The 22,890-nt window shown below is 45.5% G+C and overlaps 3 protein-coding genes across 4 annotated transcripts; all 3 read right to left on the bottom strand.

The window, feature by feature from the left end:
• Positions 4,046 to 6,921, bottom strand: LOC8078803 (probable prolyl 4-hydroxylase 7). 2 transcript variants are annotated; one of them, XM_021455432.1, is made up of 7 exons: positions 6,666 to 6,921; positions 5,935 to 6,048; positions 5,640 to 5,697; positions 5,468 to 5,563; positions 5,009 to 5,066; positions 4,752 to 4,912; positions 4,046 to 4,609 (listed from the first exon to the last, which is right to left on the bottom strand). In XM_021455432.1, exons 1-7 carry the CDS (start codon positions 6,749 to 6,751, stop codon positions 4,250 to 4,252), a joined length of 933 nt encoding a protein of 310 aa, XP_021311107.1. In that variant the 5' UTR covers positions 6,752 to 6,921; the 3' UTR covers positions 4,046 to 4,249. The 2 variants fall into 2 exon arrangements, with proteins under 2 accessions (XP_021311107.1, XP_021311108.1); XM_021455433.1 differs by having other exon boundaries at positions 5,640 to 5,680; positions 6,666 to 6,884.
• LOC8078802 (zinc finger CCCH domain-containing protein 1) lies at positions 7,040 to 8,510 on the bottom strand. Its single transcript, XM_002455050.2, has 2 exons — positions 7,651 to 8,510; positions 7,040 to 7,541 (listed from the first exon to the last, which is right to left on the bottom strand). Exons 1-2 carry the CDS (start codon positions 8,180 to 8,182, stop codon positions 7,270 to 7,272), a joined length of 804 nt encoding a protein of 267 aa, XP_002455095.1. The 5' UTR covers positions 8,183 to 8,510; the 3' UTR covers positions 7,040 to 7,269.
• LOC8078801 lies at positions 20,806 to 22,620 on the bottom strand. Its single transcript, XM_002455049.2, has one exon. The coding sequence runs from the start codon at positions 21,604 to 21,606 to the stop codon at positions 20,806 to 20,808; it is 801 nt and encodes a 266-aa protein (XP_002455094.1). The 5' UTR covers positions 21,607 to 22,620.

Below are 22,890 nucleotides of genomic sequence, written 5' to 3'. Positions count from 1 at the left end.
TCGGTGAGACGGTGATCCTCCAACCTGCATCGGCTACAGTGTGATAATTTGAAAATGGGTAGGGATGTAAACGTCAATAGTAACATATGCTGATTCCTAAGCTGCCTATTATAAAACATCAAATGATAGTATTTGTAATAAACAGAATTTCAAAGGAGTATCTTGATAATATTGCTACATATTGAACCCGTCGAACTGTTTTGAGATTCGTAGGGGTATAAACCCTAATAAGACCACCTCTAGCACATTTCCCCCTCCTTCCTAGCAAAATATCAAAGGATGTATTTGTAATTAAAATGACATTAATGGATTGTTCTAAATTATTAGATGTTGAAACAGTCAGATTGTTTTGAGATTCGTGCCAATGTAAACTCTAATAAAACCACCTCTGGCGCCTTTCCTCTCTCCCTCCTAACATAACCGCGTCGCCGCCGCAACTCTTTCTTTGATACACCCCCACACCCACCCACCACCATAGCCACCGCCGTAAGCTCCCCCTATGAGCCCGCTCTTCCTACTATGGTCATCGTCTTTGCCTTTCCGATGTGTGTCGTCACATGATGTTTTATTCGCTACACTTAGTAAGTATCACTATTATCTCTTTCATTGTTGTGTATCTACTAGTCACTTGCTTCCCTAACGCCAACCTTCCAACTATAGGGAACCACTTTCCCCAACTCAAGCATCGCTGCCACAGTTTATTGCTGTGGATCAACCTTACTCATTGCTTGATTCTCCATCGCCATCCATCTGATTAAGGTAACCACTTCCCCCATTTAAACTACTATAGAAAAGTTTTTGCGATGTGTTGCCCTTTAATTATTCGAGGTGGGCGGGCTGAGTGGCCGCCTCCGTTAATCGGTGGCAGGTCCGCCTGCCAAGCACCTGTCTCGGTTAAAGATTAACGGAGGCAGGCAGATTTAGCTTTCCGTCTCTGCTAATGCTCAAACAGAGGCGGTCGCTAAATAACTGCCTCCTATAAACTCGTCTCTATAAATATATCGAGGCCCAGCCAAAAGCCCACACAATACTAACTATTGGGCTTATATAAATAGCAGGAGTTAGGGTTTTCTTGACTTATCTCTCATAGACCATCCATCACCGCCCCGCGCGGCGCCCCCCTCCTTTCCCTGTGTGCCCTTCTCCTGTACGCGGCGGCACCCCTCCTTGTCTCGTGTGCGGTGATGCCTCTTCCTCTCCCTTGTGCACGGTGGGCCTCCCCTAAGCTGGCAGTGGCACTCCTCCTCCAATCCGAGCAGGATGCAGCGGTGGTGCCACTCCTCCAACCCAAGCAGGCTGCGGTGATGATGTCACCCCTCCACCGAGCATGGCGATGCCGCTCAACCCCCAAGCAGCAGATCTGGCTTGACGGCACCTCTTCCCATCCCTGACGGCGGATCCGGTGAGTGGTGCTTCTTCCCAACCCCTGATGATGGTGGATCTGGTTCTAGAGGGGCAGATCTGATGGTGGTGTGATCAGATCTGGTGGCGAAGGCACGGGGCTTGGTCCTTCTCTAGCGGTGGGTAGATCTGGCTAGTGGGTTAGGAACGAGCTCGCCGGCGGTTAATAGGTTAACCAAGGCAAGCAAAGCAACTGCCTTCGTTAATTGATTTAGCCCGCCTCCAGTAAGTTTTCTATAGTAGTGCTAAGCGACATCTTCTAGCCAGTGTTCCAAAAGGCGCTATTAGGTGCTCGCCAGGCATGCTTATGTGCTAGGCGGAGGGCACCGCCTCTCCTAAGGGGCTAGGCAGAGGATATGCGGCGTGCCCCTAGATCCATAGCTTTGTTGCTTGAGGGAGTGATGACGAGTGGCATTGGAGGCAACGAGCAGGCCAGGAGGAGGCTAGCGGTGAGCAGAAGGCAGAGGTAGTGGTTGAGGAGTACGACTAGGAGGAGGCAAAAGCAGTGGGCGATGAGTGCGAGCGTGCGACTAGAACTTGGAAGAGGCGGATGGATAAGATTGGGAGTGATAAGGTGCGCTAGACTCTTTGATGGGCTTTTCCCCCCAATCTAAGCCTATTGTTCTGGTTTATTCCTTAAAACGCGTAGGCTCGCTTAGGCTCTAGGTAGAGGGTCAACGCCTAGCTAGCGCCTAATGTAACCTTGCGACTAGCATATCCAGCGTTACCTAAAAACACAACTTCTTCTCACATATTTCACTTTGATTAATTTTAGGTTTGATGCTATGCTATGTTCAATATTTGAGGTCTAACTAACAAAAAAAAAGTCGGATGGCCTAAGATATTTGGATCAAGAACCACAACCAAAGGCGCCAGAAAAAGGTACGTGTTATACTTGAATTTAATTCTTAGTTTTGTTGCATGTAGTTACTAGAATATTTTTTCTCAAAAAAACCCTTTTATTATTTGTCTAACAATCACTAGTTATGGCCGGATTTTTGTTGAGATTTTGATTTGGGATCACATCTAGATTTGACAAGTATCTGTTATGGTGCACAATTAGATGTCTAGCTAACAAAGATGGATTGCCAGAAATCGTACTGAAATTTCTCTATTAAAAAGTTAGGGCTCCGTTTGAAACGCTAGAATATAAATCGTACAGTGAATTTACAGAAGTTTAATTTCACAATAGTTAAAACACGGGATTCTGAAAAAGAAATCACAAGTTTCAAATGAGGCATGATAAAAGCAATCATCACATTTTGTCAGGTTTACGTCCGGCCCAAAAAACCTGACAATTTTTTTGCTAGCTTGAGCACGATATTTTGTGTCTAAAGTTTGTTTGCATGTCTAAAAAGTTATAGTATTGTTTGCTGATTTATTGTAAAAGTCGGTAGAGCTCATTACTTGCCCGCACCACCAAACAGACATATCGAGTTGGGTGTTGGACCTGACCCAATGATTGTTGCGGGTCAAAAATCATGACTCTGATCCACCTTATGCATGCACCGGCCTACTTTCACAGACCAGACCGGACATCGAACCGGTAAAGCCATCGGTTCACTGGTCCAATCGTTAAGAACCGGTTGAACCGTCGGTTCGATAGTTTTGAACCGGATGAATTGAACCGCTCACAAAAACTTTGAACCGGTGTGTGTGTGTGTATATATATATATATATATATATATATATATATATATATCATTGTTCTAATTTTTTATCATTGTTCTTATTTATATATGTGGTTAAGTATATATAATAGATAACTAGCAACATATAATTAGCAACATGTACTTAACCACATATATAAATGAGAACAATGATAAAAAATACAAGTATATAACTTGCTTCTCACTTATCTATTCACAAGTACACAACACAGACTCCAAGGTAATGGTTCTCTAGAGTTGTTTACCCAATATATAAAATGTGTGGAAAAACATAAACTTGGAGCACTTACAAATTGGTGCAAAAAGACTTCAATAGTAATTTAAATATTCAGCATTGCAAAGTAATCTTGAGTGATAAAACAAAGGGCGCCACTTCGAAGAGCTTGTTGAGATAATCGGAATAGATATATTATTTGTCTAATTTTGAGTTCATTTAGAAAAGTTATGAAATTCTGAAATTTATAAAGAAAAATGCTGACATCAGCTCAGCTCCAGGCTCTAGCAAAAAAAAAAGTAACAGCAGCTGCTGCTGCAAGCCACCATGCATGGGACACTTCCAATCGTGAGCAGGCAGGCGGGCGGACCAATGACAGGGGCAGTAGTCCACCAGCTAGCAGCCTAGCACCACGCCACACAACACACAACTACCGCACCATATGCCCTCTTACAAACCGGAGCGGTTCAAATAAAACCGGCCGGTTCAACGGTTCTGTAAAAAAACCGGCCGGTTAATCGGTTCAATTGCACAGACGATCTTTTAAGTGAACCAGATCGGTAGAGACTCTGGTTCAGTCTTTTACCGGTCCGACCGCCAGTCCGGTCCGGTCCTAATAACTAGGTGCACCGGTTGAGTCAGGTCGGATCAGTTTTTTCCGGAGGCCAATGGTGAGGTCTGCTCCAAAGGGTGTAAAAGCGTCTGCATAACACAATAGTGGACCCATAAAGCTCATACCACAAAATGACCACATTATCCATGAATCAGATAACCCTGCTCACATGTAACTCTGAATCAAGAACTGCATTATTCCACAATGCCTGACTATTAAACATCCAGACAAAGGTGTATTGTTTGGTTGAGTTCCAAACTACATTTGCTGATAATCTAGCACCATGTAACTTTGTTGAGCCATTCTCTGCCTACAACAATCATGTTTCTACCTAGGAAAATCTTGAAACACTCAGCACACACGGCAGCTCTTACGACAACTCCCATAGTAGTCTGGAGTTCCTATCATAAATATCGGATTCCTGTCACATTCCCCACCAGCAGCCCAACTGACACATCTATCGTCTTCATCTGTGCACTCATCCTCGGACACTAATGAAGATTTTGGAGTATCAATCTTTCTCAAATGGATATGTTTTATGGCCAGCCATTCCTCACCTTCGAGGACAGAACACATCTCATATTGGCTATCCTTGTCTATTACTCCATCAGGCTTTAAATTGAATAGCAAAATTGCATTCCCCCTGACAGGTTGTACAGCATAACCAGCACATTCAGAAGGCGCCGCTAGCTCAACTTTGGTGCCCTTAAGCTATAAACATTGTTTGGTATAAGAACTTTCTTCCATATATCAATTGAAATATTAAAAAAAAAGAAATCATGCATAGAGTAAAAGCACATAATATTCTGGAAAGGGGTCGTCACAAGTAGGTGCAATGGCAAAACAATATTACCTCAGATCTGGGGAAGGCAGTTTCACCACCTCTCTTGACATCAGAAAGATACATCAAAACTGTCACAAGCCTATCATGGCCACTGCTTGATTGAGATTCATAGTTGTTATAGTCACTTTTGTTCACCTCATACTTCAAAATCTGCATACTCTCTCCAAAATCTGACGAACAATAAAATTTCAATATCCCAGAACAAAGAATACAGGTTTACACAGAATTACAAAAGAGTAGATCATATCATGTAAACCAAGTGGTACCTTTTGGAAGAAAGCTCCATACTGATATCCTATCTTCAATTGTTGAAACAATTGTGTCCTTCATAAGGATGATAAGATATATAATAAGATTAAAACAATCAATTTAAAAGCAGAACAGTCCATGAGAAAAAGATAGTAAATTCAGACTTTCAGTTATGTTGATATGTTAACATCTATGATATACTACTGCAGACTGTAAATAATCATGAAGAAATACACATTTATTTAATGGGTTGCCAACCAGAAAGGGGCAGAATTTCAGTTTCATTTGATTGGTGTCTGGTAATGTGCACATTTGTTAATTATCATCATAGCTCATAGATGATAATTTAATCACAGACAAAATACTCCTACTAAATTGTTGAATAAAGAGATTCAATGTCTCTATGCATGAACTTTTCTACAAAATCCTAAAAGAACCACTCATCAGAATATCATGAAATGAAGGTATAGGCTCACTTTGCTATGAGCCATGAACACTTCGATGCTTGCACCCTGGGAATTATTTCCAGCACTGCCACCAACAACTAATGATGATTGCTTCTTACCATGTGCCTGCAACAATGAAAATATTATCTTCAATCACAAAGACAATGAGAACATATTGTCAGTGATAAGCAGAATGGAATACCATAGATATCAAGTGGTCGCACTCCATGTCAGAAAGAAAACCTTCATACAAGAAGACCCTGAATTAAGGTAAGAAACAAGGTACTCCTCCAAGTAAAAAAAAAAAGCAGAAGTAAAAAACATATCAGGGCCATATGATTTTCAAGGCAGAGAGATTTCCAGGCACAACATTATAAGTATCCAAAGATAAGATATTTCATGAACCTTGCAGTCAGGATAATAGATGCACTGTATAAACATGGAAACTGAATAAGCTGTTGGTTTATCAAACTATAGAGGGCAGTGATGAAATATACCTTGGATGCCAAGACAGTCGCATCGATTTTGAAGAATCAAAACCAAAATGTAACGTTGCAGAGGAGCCATCTGTAGAGTTCTCTAAATTTCGTCCTGTCATACTCAAATCGAATCTGCAAAAGAGAAGTAAATGAATTACACCAAAAATCTTCGGGAAACTTTAAAAAATTAGAGAAGTATGTTTTACTGCATCCTTATTAGCTCAGGTTCCTGTAATCTCCTGTTATCTTCTCTGTTATTTCAATTCTACATTAGTTCTTTCTACCCCAGTACTCTTGATTTCCAAGCTATCCTCCTCTCACATTTACAGCATATATTAGCTTTCTATCCCATTTCTTCCCAATTTCTCTTCACTTTTATTGTACTTTTAATTGAATTGCTTGGCTGTCTGCAGTTGATTTCGAACTGCCTTTCATGTTACACGGGTCATTTCTTACACCAATTTAATCATCTGATGTGGTCACCTCATTCATATCCTTGATTAGATGAAAAACAACAATATATAGACTACCCTTCAAAGAACATGCAGTTAATTGGTTTGAGCAGGCATAATAATTACTTAATTAGCAACATTTCCCACATCAACAACCGTTGCATAAATGAAGGGGAACCCAATTACATATCTTTCCTAGAAAACAAATCAACAAGCCCACCCCAACTGGTTTCTGAAACAACAGCTGTGCAGATCCAACAAATCCTTCAGAACAAGAGGCAAGAGAAAGGAACTTACTTGCGGGAAGAAGCCGAAATGTAGGGCGGCGCAGACGCTAGACATGCTGCAGCAAGCACCAGTAATGCTCCAATCCCAGACCCCATGATCTCCTCTTCCCTTCCCCCCTGCTGGCTGCAGCTCTGCAACCTTCTGCCCCTTGTCCTTGGGATCCAATTTCACTCCCCTGCAAATTGACAGATCCACAATTCTCTCCGTTCCTCTCCCAGTCTCCCCCTCTCTCTCTGACTCGCACAACACCACGCACTCACGCAGCAAGAAATGGTGTGGGAGCCCAATGGGCCGCGTCAAAACCATGGAACCATTTGGCCCAAAGGCAAACAGAGGCAACAGAGGACGACGGACAGCTAGGAGCGAAAGCAACAGCACAGCACTTAAAATTATTCCAGTCTTATGAAAGTAGAAATGATGGCAGGAATGCACAGAGGTCTGATCAGACGGATTACATGCACGGATTCAGCAGGAAACGAAATACAACCACAACATTTTCAAATCAGTTCAAATCAAAATAGCAGATCGCTCAGTTCTTTTAATTATTCTGGACGATGTTGTCACGCTTAAAGGCAGGAAGGTAGACATGGCAGCTTCGACGCATGGTGCGCACTCATTCCTGCCCCGGCCAGTCGCCGTAGATGCCGCTCGTCTTCTTGCGGCTCAGGAGCTCCAGTCGGGTGACCTTGCGACGACGGCCCTCCCCGGCCGCGTCGGCAGGAATGGACGGGACCGCCCTTGTGGAAGACGGTGCAAAGCTGCTGGTGGTGCTGCTGCTACGGTGCGCGGAGGCCGCGGACCCCGGCGAGGAGTACGCCTTTACATACGGCGACGCGTTCCTCAGCGCGTGCTCCACAGACCTTGGCCCCCCAGGGAAGGGCATGTCTGCGCCAGAACACAGAGACGAGGTAGATCAGGGCACGATCCGCGAGATCCGGGAGCGATCGGCCGCCATGCACACGTATAGGGAGGCGTGGAGCGAGCGCGCACGTACCTGCTGCCACGGAAGCGTGGGCGAAGGCGCACCTATCCCCCCGGTGGCAGGCCCCCGTGTCCCTGAATTCGAAGCACACCCTAAGGTAGCCGCCGCTGACTTGCGAGCCGTCGGCGGCGGCACCACCAGGCGACGACGACCGCGGCCGCAGCGGCGACCTGCGCCGGATGAGCGCGGTCGGCACGGGCAGCGGCGGGCGCAGCTCGTCGAAGCCGTGCGCGAAGGTGCACCCGTCCTCGTACGCGCACTTGCCAGCCTCGAACTTCTCGCACAGCCTAGTCTTGTAGTACACCTTCTCCGGCGGCTGCCTGAGGTCCAGCCCCAAAACCCCCGGGTCCGCCCCCGCCGCCTCCGCGTCCTGCTGCTCCCGCTCCATCTCACGCTTCCGCCGCAGGTAGTGGGGCTCCTGCTGCAGGAACCTCGGCGCCGCCGACCCCGCGGGCAGCACGATCACCCCGTTCGGCGCCTCCCAGTTGCCAGCACCAGCACCAGCACCAGCACCAGCGGCGGCGGCGTTGCCCTCGCTCTCCATGGCTTCGATCGATCCGCTCGATACCAAACCCTAGGCCTAGCGCTGGTAGTGTGATCCGAGCAGCCGCCGGACGGACAAAAGGCCGTCGATTTATGCTGAGACACGAGGAGCCGACGGCCCGGGGGTGCCCGTGCCGTGCCGAGTCGATGCAGGCAGTGATGATTTGGGGGCCGGCGCTTCCCCGTGGCAGTCGGAATCGGGTCACAAGACCGGGATTTTCTGCTGGCTGGCTCCAGATTGGACGCGATCGATCCGCCGGATCGAGCATTTGGGTTTGTTTGGGGTTCGTTCCGGCTCGATTGAACACGGTGCGAGGCACGCCGGAAACGGAAACGCCTCGTCGGTTTCCGTGCCTTTCGTGCCCGACGCGTGGGGAAGGTGGCAGGTGGGGGTGTATTGCCGTTTTTGCGTTGGGGGCGTCGGCGAGCCGCTGGGCCTGGGCTTCAGCCGGAGCCGGCCCGGAACTTAACCAAGGGGTACATGGGCCATGCGTGGTCGTTGGGTACTTGGGTCCAGTAGGTTGGCCTTCCTGGCCCACAAGGCTATACCCTTGCTGCACACTATGCCGGGTCAGTAGATGTAGACTCGGCCCAATTCTGGCTTCTGAGTCACGATGCCCTTTCAGGCCTAGTTAGATGCTACTTTATAACAGTGGGCCTTCTCGGACCCTTAGGGTCATGCAATTTCACTACCACATCAAATGTTTTATTACTTGCTCAAAAAAATCAAATGTTTTATTCATGATCAAATACGTACAATATTGGGCAACTCTAAGAGCTTAGCTAAACTTAATAGCCAATTTGTATTATTTAGCCATTTTGTAAAATAGAAAACTGCTTAAGAAAAGAAGAAGTTCACAACAACCTTGCTATTTTACAAAATCAGATAGCCATTGTCAGTGGTTGGCTATATATGGCCACCGAAAATCAAGAGATAGCCAACTTTCTATTTTACAAAATCAGATAACACATCTATTTGGAGCCTATTTTTTACTCTGTAAATTCTAAAATAGCCTTCACAACAAAAATTGCCAAACTGTTGGAGTTGCTCTTAGGGTTGTTTCATCGTACCCTCCCTTTCCATAATTTCAGGTTTATTCGGAGGTAAGGTGTCAGGCAACATCATTGGAGCAGCTTTTCTATCTGTTGGGACCTAGCAGTCTCTTGGAGACGTTTGATCTAGAATATATCGAATGCTAAACCTAAAGATGCATGATGGCAAGACAAAAGAAGATCGAACAACAAATCCCAAGGCATTGGTATGTTAGTTTCTATATATCTTATATAAAGTGCACTTACATAACTGTACATAAATGTGTAGGAAAACCAATTACGCATAGAAAACATGGAAGTTGCAAAAGAGACTTACTATATTTGGAGATTGATGGCCATTAATCTTAGCAGTAAACTTCACATATACATCGTTAGATAAGCTATCCAAGGCCCCTACATCTTTGATCCCGTTAAGAACATGTACATCTACTATTACCCCTTGATAGGTGCTAAGGGTATCTATCTAGCATTGCTTCTTCTTAGTGGTATATATGAGTACCTTTGAATTCAAAATGAGGATTTAAAGAGTGAGTTTAAGAAAGACTCACTCTTACATCACTTAGCTCAAGTTCTCACTCATTTCTCTCTCCCATGGTTTATCCTTATGGCCAATGGATATAGATGCTCTAATGGCCAATTAGCTGCCACAAAAAGTAATTGCATCTATACATGCCCGAATAAGCAGCCTAGCACAACCTAGCTAGAGCCTCACAAGGCACGACCAAATTAAACCATGCCTATCATGGCATGATAGAGGAGCTAGCTCATGTCATGCTAGCCCATAGGTTAAGTTGGCGACCAATCATAGCACGAGCAACTAATATGTTGTGATGGCCTAAGATAGACTTATGGCACCCATCTTCATCTTTCTGATTGCAACTTGCAAATCGATAGGGACGGGAGACAAAACTGCCACTGATGAGAAAGCGATAAGAAGCCTGAAAGCGATTCTTACACAAGATACGATGACAGGAAGGGAGTTCGATCAGGAATGGAACCGGAGAATATGAAATTGGCTCTCGACCTAGGCCTTGCTTTGTTTACCTGTCCTATCATATCGAATATGGTTTCCTAGCCTAGCCCATCATGGTGTATGCTACCAAAAGAGAGAATAGGTCTAAGGGTAGCATCTACTTGTTCATCGCTTGCCTCACCTTGAAAGAGGCATGGCTTCTCTCTTCACTCACTCGCCTGTTCGCCTGCTTCAATAGCATGGAAGAAGGTGTTCTAAGAGCATAGTTTCACATATACATGGGGTTTTTTCTATTCTCTTGATCAATAATTCACTTATAGAAAGTAGAAAGACTCTTATTTCGAAGATCCATATCTAATCCCACTTTGTTCATAGCGACCACGCTTCTCATGCGTGCTCTACTCTTCACTCTTGCTCACTTCTCTTCTTCAACAAGGATTTGTTGTTCCTATGTGTTTTTCAAGGTAAAAGGAGCCGGCCGAATCAAATGGGGTTGTTGTGCCCTTCCTAATGGTTTCATAGCTTTTGCACGTATCGTAGGATTCATACATCTATGAAATATAGTCCTCTATGGCTATTCTTGAATCATGGGAAAAGGTATGCATATACTTAAATTGAATTGATCATCCTAGACAAGCACTAGGTAATCTAATCGTCACTGTGTTGGATGCCTCGATCTCATCGAGCGCCATGTTATCCAGCCATTGTCACTGTTGTGTCTTCTAACTACCACGAACAAGACAGAAAGAGGGGAGAAACATGACAATGGAGGCCAAGAGGGGAGGGGAGATTGACTAGCGATAGAGTGTAGGGGAGCACAATAGGGAACACAGCTACAGTCGGAGGGTGAGTTAGGTGAGCATAGATGTGTTAGCTAGCTAGGATTTAGGAGTTAGGAGGATAGTTTGTATGGGTCTAGCTAGAATGAGCCATTTCTAGGCTCCCTATAAAAGGCCACTGATGAGGTGACCATGTGCTCATGCAAGCACTATCTAGACCAAGGGCATGGTCCAAACATAGCATGATCACAACATGGGCCTATCATGATGACATGATGATGGGCCATGCTTGGGCCGTACCCCACATCATCATTGGACCTAGCTCATATAGCCATCTAGAACTACATCATTACCCAAGGAAAAGGAGTCACCATTTTTAACAACCATCATAATGCTAAAACTTTTTCCTTATCTTTCAAAACTAGTAGTATAATTAAATAAATTAGACTACTACTCTTGTGAGCCATGTACGGGTTCCTTGTTATTGGGTTCCTTGTTACTATGTGCCAACAAGTAGACGTGTTGAAAGTTCAAACCATGCGCCAACAAGTAGACATGTTCAAAGTTCAAACCATGATATCATCAATTCAAGTTGTGATCCCCACACACTTTTCTTCATGAATAGATGTGTTTATCTCCCATTCATGGATCCTTTCAATCAGAAATACTTCATGAATGGTTAACAAAAACAAAGCACTGCTAATGTAAACAATCCAAAACTATCCAAATACCTATAACACACCATGTCCAAAATTTGCTTATGGCCTAACTCCTCATCTGGAATAGGCACGTATACGCATAGCACCTCCCTTAAACTTTTATCTTGAGTCCTCACTTTGTGTAAAAGGGTTAATCCGGAGATGGTTTCGGTCTGTGCAAACATACCTCTTTGGACTTAAGCTCCAGTGCATACTCTGGTGCACCTACAAAAATAAGTTAGGGATACAATTATAGTGATGATAAGGTTCACATGTCGATTTTAGCTTTGAGTACCACTATCTACTCTATAGTCATTCTATGTTTAGTGAAAGTGATATTTTTGAAAAATGTTGTATTCTGTTTGTGTGTGTCACACATTTTTAGCTTGTAACTATTGGGAATAGATAAAGTTTGTTGGTTACTAATGCAACACATGTATCTCCCTTATTTCCTAATTGTGTAAATCCATGCCTCACTAGAATGGACTTTTGTCCAAATCTAATGAAAAGATTCTTATGTTCACTTCAAAAAATAGACCATTTGATCTTGATGACGTGATCATTAGGCAATTTGATCATTGGCGTGTTTTGTCGAGGTAGACGTCCTGGAACATAGGTGGCCTAGGTCGATCGCTAGGGCCATGTAGCCTCTCGGTGAAGAAGGCGTCCTCCTATGGGATCAAGGGCCACCAGAATGTCAACACCTACACCGATAGCACGAGCTTGTATCTGATAGCTTGGATGTCAACCATGAGGTTCATTCGCTAGACGGTGGGGTCATGATTGTGACCCTAGATGTTAAGGTATGCTCCCGCTACCTAGGTATTGACAATGCGCCCCATTCGCTAATCGGTGGGGCCATAATGGTGACCCTAGATCGGCGGGCTACTCCGGCGTCGGTGGTAGGTCTCCGTTGCTAGTTGATGGGGAACAAATGCTGACACTGGGAGGCTGGTTGAGTCTAGAGGACCTCCTAGTGGTGACCTCAAAGCGAGTCAATGGGGTTGAGGAGAGAGGTGGGCAGGCATGAACAAGGATACGTGCCATTGTGACTGCGTGGATGTATCTACACGTGGGGGTCATTTTTCCATGTGCCTGAAGATTGGGAGGTGAAACTAGGAGTCATTAAAGATGTGTTTTTTCAATCTCTCAAAAAATAAATGGATCATGAGAGGCTTTTGGGGACTCTTGGAGATGCTCTTGGTCATGGATATATCATTTTATATCATACTAGACAATGCTTACTATGCCGACTCTTGAGTGTAGAGAGCTAATTGCACAAGCTATTGTCCAAAGAGAATATAGAAGGTATTGACCACAAGGAACTCTTAGAAAAGGTTTAAGGATACATTCAAAGTGATAAGAGGGTTCACATGTTGATTTTAACTTTGAGTACTATTATCTATTCTATAGTCATTCTATGTTTAGCAAAAGTTATATTTTTGCAAAACATACATATTCTATTTGTGTGTGGCACACCTTTTTGTATCTTGTAGCTATGAGGAAATGGATAGAGTTGTTTGCTACTAACACAATAGCACATGTATCTTCCCCATTTCTTAACTGTATAAATCTATGACTCACTATATTGAACTTTTGTCCATATCTAGTGAAAAAATTTATATGCTCGCTGTGATAAATATACCATTTGATCTTGATGATGTAATCATTAGGCGGTTCAACTTTGTGTTCTATCATCAGGTCCAATGACCTGCAAAACATAGACAACCTGGGTCGATCGCTAGGGCCATGCAACCTCTCAGTGAAGAAGGCATCCTCCTCTCTGATCTGGCACCACCATAACATCAGCACACATGCCAATGGCACTGGCTATGGCAGATGCTTCTCGGGCTGCTCTAGTTTTGGTGTCACCTTTGGCTGCTTAGATGTTATGATGAGGCTTGTTCATGTGCCTGTTGGGTCATGATTGTGACCCTAGATGTTATGGTATGCTTTGGTTGCCTGGGTGCTGACAACGTGCCCCATTCATTGGCCGGCGGGGCCATGAGCCCATGATGATAACCTTAGATTGTATGGCCTACAATGTTGATGGCAAGTCTATATTGTTGGTCGATGGGTCATAGATTATATTGTGACACCAAGTGGCGAGTAGTTTGGATGACCTCCTCATGGTGACCTCAAAATGAGCAGATGGAGTTGAGAAGAGAGGCAAGGTGGGAACAAACAAGGATATGTGCGATCATGACTGCGCAGACGTATCCATGTATGGGGGCCATTTTTTCCAAGTGCCAAAAGATTGGGAAGTGAAATCGAGCACTGTTGGACATGTGCTTTTTCAATCTTTTCAAAGCAATAAGAAGGTTCACATGTTAATTTTAACTTTTAGTACTATTACATGTTCCATGGTCATTCTATGTTTAGCGAAAGTGATATTTTTGCAAAATGTGTGTATTATGTGTGTGTGGCACATTTTTTATCTTGTAGCTATACAGAATGGATAGACTTTTGCTGGCTACTAACGCAATAGCACATGTATCTTCCCTGTATTCTAATTGTGTAAATCCATGACTCAATAGAATGCACTTTTGTCCAAATCTAGTGAAAAGATTCTTGTCTTCGGCATGACAAATAGACCATTTGATCTTGATGACGCAATCATTAGGTGGTTCAATCATAGGAGTGTTTCATCATCAGGGTAGACATCCTAGAACACAAGCATCCTAGGTTGGCCCACTGGGACCATGCAACCTCTTGGTGAAGAAGGCATCGCCCTTTGTGGTCAGGGGAAACCAGAACATCGGCACTCACACCAGTAGAACTGGCTATGGGAATGTGTGTCAGGCTACTCTGGCTTCGGCACCAGCAACGTTGCTTTTTGCTATTGGGATGTTGACAATGAGGCTCACTCGCTGGCTAGCAGGTCCGTGAATGTCACCCTGGATCGTACAGGCTGCTTCGGTGTCGGTGGTGTTGCTTGTCAATGGGGCATGGATGGTGAAAGTGGGTGGTGAGTAGAGTCTAGAGGACCTCCTGATGGTGACCTCGAAGCAAGTCAACAAGGTGGAGGAGAGAGGTGGGGCTGGCACAAACAAGGATACGCGTGACCATGACTGAGTGGATGTATCCGCACACGTGGGGGTTATTTTTTTGTGTGCCAAAAGATTATGAGGGTGAAACTAGGAGTTGTTGTTGAAGTAATATTTTTGCAACATGTGTGTATTATGTTTGTGTCTGACACACTTTTTTATATCGGGTAGCTATAGGGAATACGTAGACTTTTGTTGGCTACTAACGCAATAGCACATGAATCTTCCCCATTTCCTAATTGTGTAAGTCCATAACTCACTAGAATAGACATTTGTCCAAGTCTAGTGAAATGATTCTTGTCCTCGCCATGACAAATACACCATTTGATCTTGATGGCGCAATTTTTAGGTGGTTTAATCATAGGTGTGTTTCATTGTCGGGGCAGATGTCCTAGAACACGGGCATCCTAGGTGGGCCGCTAGGTCCATGTAGCCTCTCTCGTGAAGAAGGTTACCTCCTCTACGGATGGGGACCAACGGAACATCGACACTCACACCAATGGCATCACCTATGGCACACACGTCTCAGGCTGCTCTGGTTTCAGCATTGGTATCATCGACTCTGGCTGCATGGATATGATGAGGGACGTTCACTAGCTAGTGAGTCCATGATTGTGACCCAACATGTTACTGTATGCCCCAACTTTCTAGGTGCTGACAACGTGCCCTATTTGTTGGCCATCGAGGCCATGATGGTGATCTTGCGTCATACGGACTGCCCCACCGTCGGTGTCAAGTGTTTTTGTTGCTAGTTGATGGGGGTGTGGATGGTGACACCGAGTAGCGGTTAGAGTTCTAAGGACCTCTTGATGGTGACCTCGAAGCGAGTCAATGGGGTTGAAGAGAGAGGTGGGGTGGGTGCGAACAAGGTAGGTTTTATTTTCCCAAGTGCCAAAAGATTTGGAGACCAAGAGTTTTTTAATCTTTTCAAAGTGATAAGAAGGTTTAGAAGTTGATTTTAACTTTAGTACTATTACCTATTTTATGTTCATTCTATATTTAATGAAAGTGATATTTTGGCAAAATGTGTGTATTCTGTTTGTGTGTGGCACACTTTTTTTCTTGTAGCTATAGGGAATAGATAGACTTTTGTTGGCTACTAACGTAATAGCACATGTATCTTCCATGTTTCCTAATTGTGTAAATCCATGAGTCACTAGAATGGACTTTTATCCAAATCTAATGAAAATATTCCTGTCCTCGGCATGATAAATAGACCATTTGATCTTGTGACACAATCATACAGTGTTTTAAATATTATTCTGCTTGATCATTATTTTGATGGCATTACACTAGCTCTAGATTAGAACATCTCCAAGAGTTCTCAAGAATTTCTTCCAAAAACAAAGGAGTTTTCCAAGTTGTAAAAAATAATTGGGAGAACTAAATAACACCATGCATCACCAATAGTTTCTAATAATTCATTCCTAAAATAATTAATTAGTTAACGTTAGATGATGAACGGCTTCGCTCTACGGAGGGGGTTGGCTTGTTCCATCGTCGGGTTACATGTCCTAGAACACGAGTAGCCTAGGCCAGCCGCTAGGGCCGTGCAGTTTCTTGGTGAAGAAGGTGTCCTCCTCTACGGTTAGGGACCACCAGAATGTCCACACCTCCACTAATAGCACCAGTTGTGGAACACATGTCTTAGGCTGCTCTAGTTTTGGCAATTTGTTGGGTAGTGGGGCTATGATGGTGACCTGGCCTAGATGTCACGCTTTTGCTCTAGCTTTGCTAGGTGCTGATGACGTGCACCCTTAGCTAGCCGATAGGGCCATGATGGTGACCCTAGATCGTACGGGATGCTTCAGTATAAATGGCGGGTCTCTATTGCTGGTCGACAGGGTGCACATAGTGACACCCAAGGCGGGTAGAGTCCGGAGGACCTCCTAGTGTTGACCTCAAAGCAAGTTGGTGGATTCGAGGAGAGAGATGGGATGGGCATGAACTAGCATACACGCGACCGTGACTGCACGGATTTATCTACACGGGGGGTCATTTTTTCCAAGTGCCAATAGATTGGGAGGTGAAATTGTGAGTTGTTTCATATCAAATTGGTAGTTGTTGGAGAAGTTTTTTAATCTTTTCAAAAATCAAAGGATTGGGAGAGGCCAAAGCTAAGAGCATCTCCACCTATTGATATTACCTCCGTCTCATAACTAGCCAAGAATTTGCTAGGTTTGGATAGCAACATCTAGGGCTTATAGTTGGGTGACCAAAGGTACTCTTGAAGTTGTCACGAGAGCATGAGGTGCGGTCATACAAAGGAAGTCCTATGTTTGTAGCTCCTCCGCACGCCTAAGATGAGGATACCATTCTAGCAACACACCCACACACGCTTCCCTTCCATGCCAGCACCTCTCTCTCTCTCACACACACACACCACACACACACACACGCGCGCACACACACAGACACACACACGCACGCGTGCGCGCGCACACACACACACACACACACACACACTGGCGCTTGACGCTCCCTGTGAGCTCCTACCCACGCCCCACCCCAAATCCAGCAACCTCCCAACTCTAGCGAGCGGATCCGATGTAGGCATGGAGTCTTCAGGCGAACCTGCGAGGTATATTCTTCTCCTTCTAGATCTAAAAGTTAGGGTTTCGATGAGCTCTCCCTCTCATCTTCCTAGGCTTCAAAAGGGAAAGTTTGGGGCGAGGAAGGTCAACCAGGTAGTAGGGATGCTGGAGGGTAGTTTAGTGGCCCTAGCGGCGATGGAGGCAGCCAGGCTAGGTTAGGTATGAGCATCGCGGCCATTTGCTAGAGTTGGAGAAGAAAGCGGTAGTAGGAGGGAGAAGAAGGAGGTCGCGGAGCTCCGCCAAGAACCTATCACGCCCGTGGCAGGGCGGTGGCCTATAAATAGTACGTCCCTCCAAGCAATAATGTAAATGACGATGAATAATGATCCTTCTATTATAGCATCTAGCTTTGCTATTCACTCTTCGCATAACTTTTGCTCTCGCTTCGCCATTCCTGAGTTCTTGGCAATTCAATGGCTTCCTTATGTTTGAAGTCTTCGGTCTAGAACAACATTGGTGCCCACCTATGGTTGTTGCTCAAACTTTCCTTGGGGCCTTCCTACTACCGCTTTCTTCTCCAACTCCAGTGAATGGCCACAACGCCGTAGCCCTGACTTGTCCCGGCCGCCCCACCGCCGCCAGGGCCCCCTAAACCGCCCTCCACCATCCCCACTACCTAGCTGACCTTCCTCCCCCAAACTTTTACCTTTGAAGCCCACTAGAGTTGTGGAAGATAAGAGGGAGAGCTCATCGAAACCCTAACTTTTAGATCTAGAAGGAGGAGGAGGAGGAGGACATACCTCGCGGAATCTGCATGAAGCCTCCATGCCGATGTAGGATTCACTCACCAGAGATAGGGAGGTCGCCGGATTGGGGGTGGGGCATGGGGAGGAGCTCGCACATGGAGCCTGTGTGTGTATGTGTGTGCATGCGTGCATGTGTGTGTGTCTGTGTGTGTGTGAGTGAGTGAGAGAGAGAGAGGTGTAGGCTGGAGATGTGAAGCGTGCGGGTGTGTCGCTAGGATAGTATCCTCATCTCAGGCAACTGAGATGTAGGAAATGTGAATAATATAACTTCCGGCTCTAAAAATTACACAACTCATATTTGGTAACCTTGTGTAAGGCTTTTGGTTAATTATATGTTGACATACTTCTTACGTCTTGTAATATAGTATATTCTAGCTTTCAATATTTATCCTCAAATATAATACATTCAAGAGGATAAAAATTAATTTTGCGTTAAATACTTTTCATTTATCAACTAATCATTGTCAATCACGTTGATGATAAAGCAGGAAATAAAATGAGAGTACATATGTCTTTTGTGTTCTCTCTTAATTTATCCTAAAATTCTTAGAACACAATGTATTACACGACAGAGAGAGTACAGTATAATCTTCTAAAGAACGCCACAGTGATGGAGGAAGGAGACCCTTTTTGTTGCCTCAAGCCCTGAACGAAACTGAAATTCAGGTGATTCAGTAGATTGATTAGTAGATCGACTTTAAGGGTCTTCATCTTTTTTATAGGACTTGTTGATTGGAACCGCAGATCGATCATCTGTTCTTTTGCATGTAAAAGTACATCGAGTTTATTAAAGTATTGGCTAAAAATTTGTGGTAAAAAGTATTATTTGCTGATTTGTTGTGAGAGAAAAATATTGTTGAATTGTAGGTAGATTTAGTTGATAAGCTTAAACAAATAGGATGATTTTTTTTGTTTACATGACTTTCTCTGTTACATAATTATATGCGTGTTTCAGAGACATGGCATAATAAACACTTGCCCCTAAACAGATTGTCTTGCCCTCTATAGGATGCATGACTGAAGGAGCAAGGGGAACGCAGATAGTGATAGAAGTACGGAAACTAGTTACTAGCTCCGGCCGGGTTAGTTGTTCATTTGATCATTAATTTTCTACTTTTTTCCCCTTTGAAATCCAAATTTAACGCAATGAGTTTTTGCCTTTTTGGTGCACCCATCAGGCCATCACCCAAACGCATGCACAAAGTTTCCATTCCAGGCGTAGCAGCAGTGCTGGCGAGTGGCGCGATCGGGGAAAAAAAAAGATGAGGCCAGTAGTTTCACTTCCGCCATCAAGCGTTTGGAAATTGGAAGAGATAAACCCAGTCAGGCTACCTGTCTAGTCTATTGGCAAAGCGTAGGCTTGTTTAGTTCCTCCCCTATCTCATAAGATATTTAAGCACATGTATACATTTTAAAAAACTAATTATACAAACTATAATTATTTTGTGAGAAGAATTTTTAAACCTAATTAGAAACTAATTTGACAATAAATTAATTAGAACTGTGGTGTGCGTGCGGTGACTGACATGGGCATGCAGTGGAGTGGACCAACAGTGCCTTCCACAGTTCCACTTCCACATCGTCAGGGCTGTGGCTATCATGCAGGCCAGCCTCATCATGACATGACCCCCCATGGTTGCCCTCATCATTCTCCCGTACGTCCTCGACATGCATCTCGATCGCAAGAGGCGGCCAGCCCGGGGCTCTGAGATGGTGCATGCGTGCACATCATCGCGGTACTATTGCTATGCTACCAACGACGCTAACTGATGAGGGAGTAGAAAATACAAGAGCTGACAAAGATCTGGCTGCATGCGCGCACGATGGCCGGCCGGGCATGCATTGCATGGCATTTGGCATGTGTATATCTCCTCATCATTGTCGCCCGATACGCATCCATGTCGTTGTTTGATACGTACCAACCGAGAACAATCATCTATATATCGCTGCACGTATACCGATCGTTTGTTCTTTCGCTCTCCAGCTAGCTGGGCTCCCCGCCCTCCCCTGATCGACTGATGACTGTCGAAAAAATATGCAAGATACGTGTCGTTTTACTTGCACAGACGATCTTTACCGGTTTAACAAATGGTCGATCGGATGGAGATAGACCCACGTCACGTCGATGTCTGATGCATGCAATGTATGTGTGATGCGTGCATGCAGCGCGTCCTTTTAAAAAAAAACACACAAATAAATAATGAGAATTATCTGTTTCAAAAGTCCAACAACAGGAAGCTAGCCAGAAGGCTGTTTCAAAAAAGACTCCAAACTAATTTAATTTAATGCCATATTTTCCAAAGACAAACCCACTTCAGCATCATCAGCCCCTGCATATCCATCTTTAGCAGCTGCAAGTATTCTGCCATCCAAATGCAACCTGGTTTTCTTCTTCATCCTCCCCTGCTCGAAGGGACCATCCATTGCCAAGGATAAGACAAATTATTTTAGCCAGGCTCTGAGCATGTGGCATGTTAGATAAACCCAAGTCCTCGCAAAGGGGAAAAAACGGATTCTCTGATAGATGGGATGCTCCTTGAGTTGTTGTGATATGTCCAAGATAAAAGTCTCCAAGGAAGGAAAAGAACCCATAGAAAAATAATCAAAGCTCCGAGAAAAGGTCGATCCATTAAGAGTGATACTCAAACAATCAAGGTAGAGAAATTTATTAGATACTAATGGTGTCTTGGCCATCTCATTGTTTGGATGTTTTGGCGTAGTGCTAGATGCAAGTTCAGCACCACTGACACAAACAGAGCCAACAGTTAATGTGTAGCTTCTTCACTTGCAATGCTTTTCCAAGTGATACTTGTACATGGTGATCGCTTTCAAAGTGAAAACTGGACAGATTTGGAGCTTTGCTTTCTATTACTTTCAGTTTGCAGCAACTAATTACTGACAGATAGTTTAGCCGCTGAAGGGAAGGTATCTTAGCATAAACTAACTTGAAACAATTATCGAGGCACAAAAATTCCAAAGCTAAAGAATTGGAAAGAAAGCACCCTAACTCGTCCCCTTCAATATGCACAAAAAACAGATGTACTCTCGCTAGACTTCTCAAGCAACCAAATCCAATTGTTGGACGAAAAGCACAATGAGCAAGATTAAAACGACGAATGGAGTCTCCATTCCCATGGGATAAAATGGAGCACGGGAACATGTACTTCTTAGCCGTGAATTGTTCATCCAGACAAATGGTGACCTCTTCAATGCCTGGTGTTACAGCCTTCTCAAGCCAACTGTCAAGACGACGCTGGTGCCTTGCACTGTTTGGACCACCAAAAAGCGTAAGTGTCTTCACGCCGGTGCCCAGGTGGTTCTTCATAATGTGATCAACTCTGTTGGCAAAATCTCTTATAGTTTCAGCCCTGGTACCACCAGCCTTCAAGTCCAATGTTTGCTTACTGAAAGTAAGGTTGGGGAAGCTCCTCCACGAATATAGAAAGGCACGACACACGCAAGCGGCTCGGGCAGCATCTCGCAATGGCATTACGAATGTATATGACGCCAGATGTCCTCTGGAAGGTATGGCCATGGATACCCTTCTGTTTCACCAATCTGACAACTACCACCTTGCTGGCCAGGTGAGCCCTTATGTTTGTCCTGTGAAGCAATCAATCCATTGCCGGCTTGAATTTTGCACCGGCGCCGCCGGTGCCGATCCATGGACATAAGCCGCCTGAGTAACAGCCTCATGGGCGACGAGAAAGGAGAAACAAGGGATGCGAAAACAACAGGTTCGAGATACGTTTGGGAGGCACAAAACGACCTGGGAGTCGATTGGATCTGAGGATTGATTGGAGGGGTCGATTGGATCTGGGGTCGATTTTATCCCTGCCTTTACTGCCTCTGTTTGGCCGCAATCCTACCCAAACTCTTTTTTTTTTCTTGATTGACAAGGAATCCTACCCAAACTCGAGTACTCCTAGTCCTATTTGCTTAACGGAGGGCAGGGGAGGACATCGCGTCCTTGCCCGCGCGTCTGCGTGCACCGGCCGGAAAGATGCACGAGAGAGATGGCCTTGGACTCGATCGGATAGTAATGGTCGAACGAAGGCGGCCGGCCGGGCACACCGCACACGCCGCCGGCCGGATAGATAGTTTTCACGGACCCGGCCCTGTATACTCGGGAGCGACGGCCGGCCGCGACAGCTCTCCTAATACCCCTGGCACGTACTGCGGCAGCAGGCAGCCTGATCGGCGTGCGTGCGTTGCGTCCGTCCTTGCAGTCACGGCCTCGCTCTCGGCTCCTCGTCGTTTCGCGGCCGTCCGGTCCGCGGCGGCAGGATACGACGAGCGAACCGAACGTGCCCGCACACCGCTCCAGCGGGCAGCTAGCGCAGGTTGCCTGCTATATATCATCAACGCGCTGTAGTCGCGTACTACTCCTTCGTAGCGCCTGGGACATTGACGGATGAGCGGCCGACCAGCAGCGCGCACCACGTCCTGTCGTCCGAGTCCGATGGCCCCCACATGTCAACGAGAGCGCCGCAGACACGGCTTGGCAGCTAGCAAGGCAAGCTGGCCGGAGAACGAAGTCTCGGCCACTGCCACTGCCACTGCGTGCGCGCGGCTAGCGGCGGATACGAGCCGGCAAGGCTGCATCGACCGGGGCCTCGGGGGTGGGGTGGTGGTGGACTGGTGGCTGGGGTCCTGGCCTGGCCTCCTGGGACCTGGGTGCGTGCCGAGTGCGCCCGCGCGACCAGGTGGTGGTGGGGGCTCGCCCGGGCGCACGGGGAAACGGGACAAAACGCGCGTGCGCGGGGGCGCCATGAGAGCCGACCGGCACGGCGTCTGGGGACCCTCCGCCCGTGGCTGC

This window comes from Sorghum bicolor, chromosome 3 (assembly GCF_000003195.3).
Source record: "Sorghum bicolor cultivar BTx623 chromosome 3, Sorghum_bicolor_NCBIv3, whole genome shotgun sequence".
Taxonomy (NCBI): domain Eukaryota; kingdom Viridiplantae; phylum Streptophyta; class Magnoliopsida; order Poales; family Poaceae; genus Sorghum; species Sorghum bicolor.
This window is presented reverse-complemented; position numbering and strand designations above follow the sequence as displayed.

Bases quoted from the DNA above. Each gene is read 5' to 3' on its own strand.
- LOC8078803 (XM_021455432.1), bottom strand. From the start codon at position 6,751: ATGGGGTCTGGGATTGGAGCATTACTGGTGCTTGCTGCAGCATGTCTA. The intron at 5,564-5,639 runs GTATTCCATTCT...TCATTGTTGCAG, and splicing joins GCGACCACTTGATATCTATG to GCACATGGTAAGAAGCAATC. The intron at 5,067-5,467 runs GTGAGCCTATAC...ATCCTTATGAAG, and splicing joins TGTTCATGGCTCATAGCAAA to GACACAATTGTTTCAACAAT.
- LOC8078801 (XM_002455049.2), bottom strand. From the start codon at position 21,606: ATGGCCATACCTTCCAGAGGACATCTGGCGTCATATACATTCGTAATG.
- LOC8078802 (XM_002455050.2), bottom strand. From the start codon at position 8,182: ATGGAGAGCGAGGGCAACGCCGCCGCCGCTGGTGCTGGTGCTGGTGCT. The intron at 7,542-7,650 runs GTACGTGCGCGC...GTTCTGGCGCAG, and splicing joins CCACGCTTCCGTGGCAGCAG to ACATGCCCTTCCCTGGGGGG.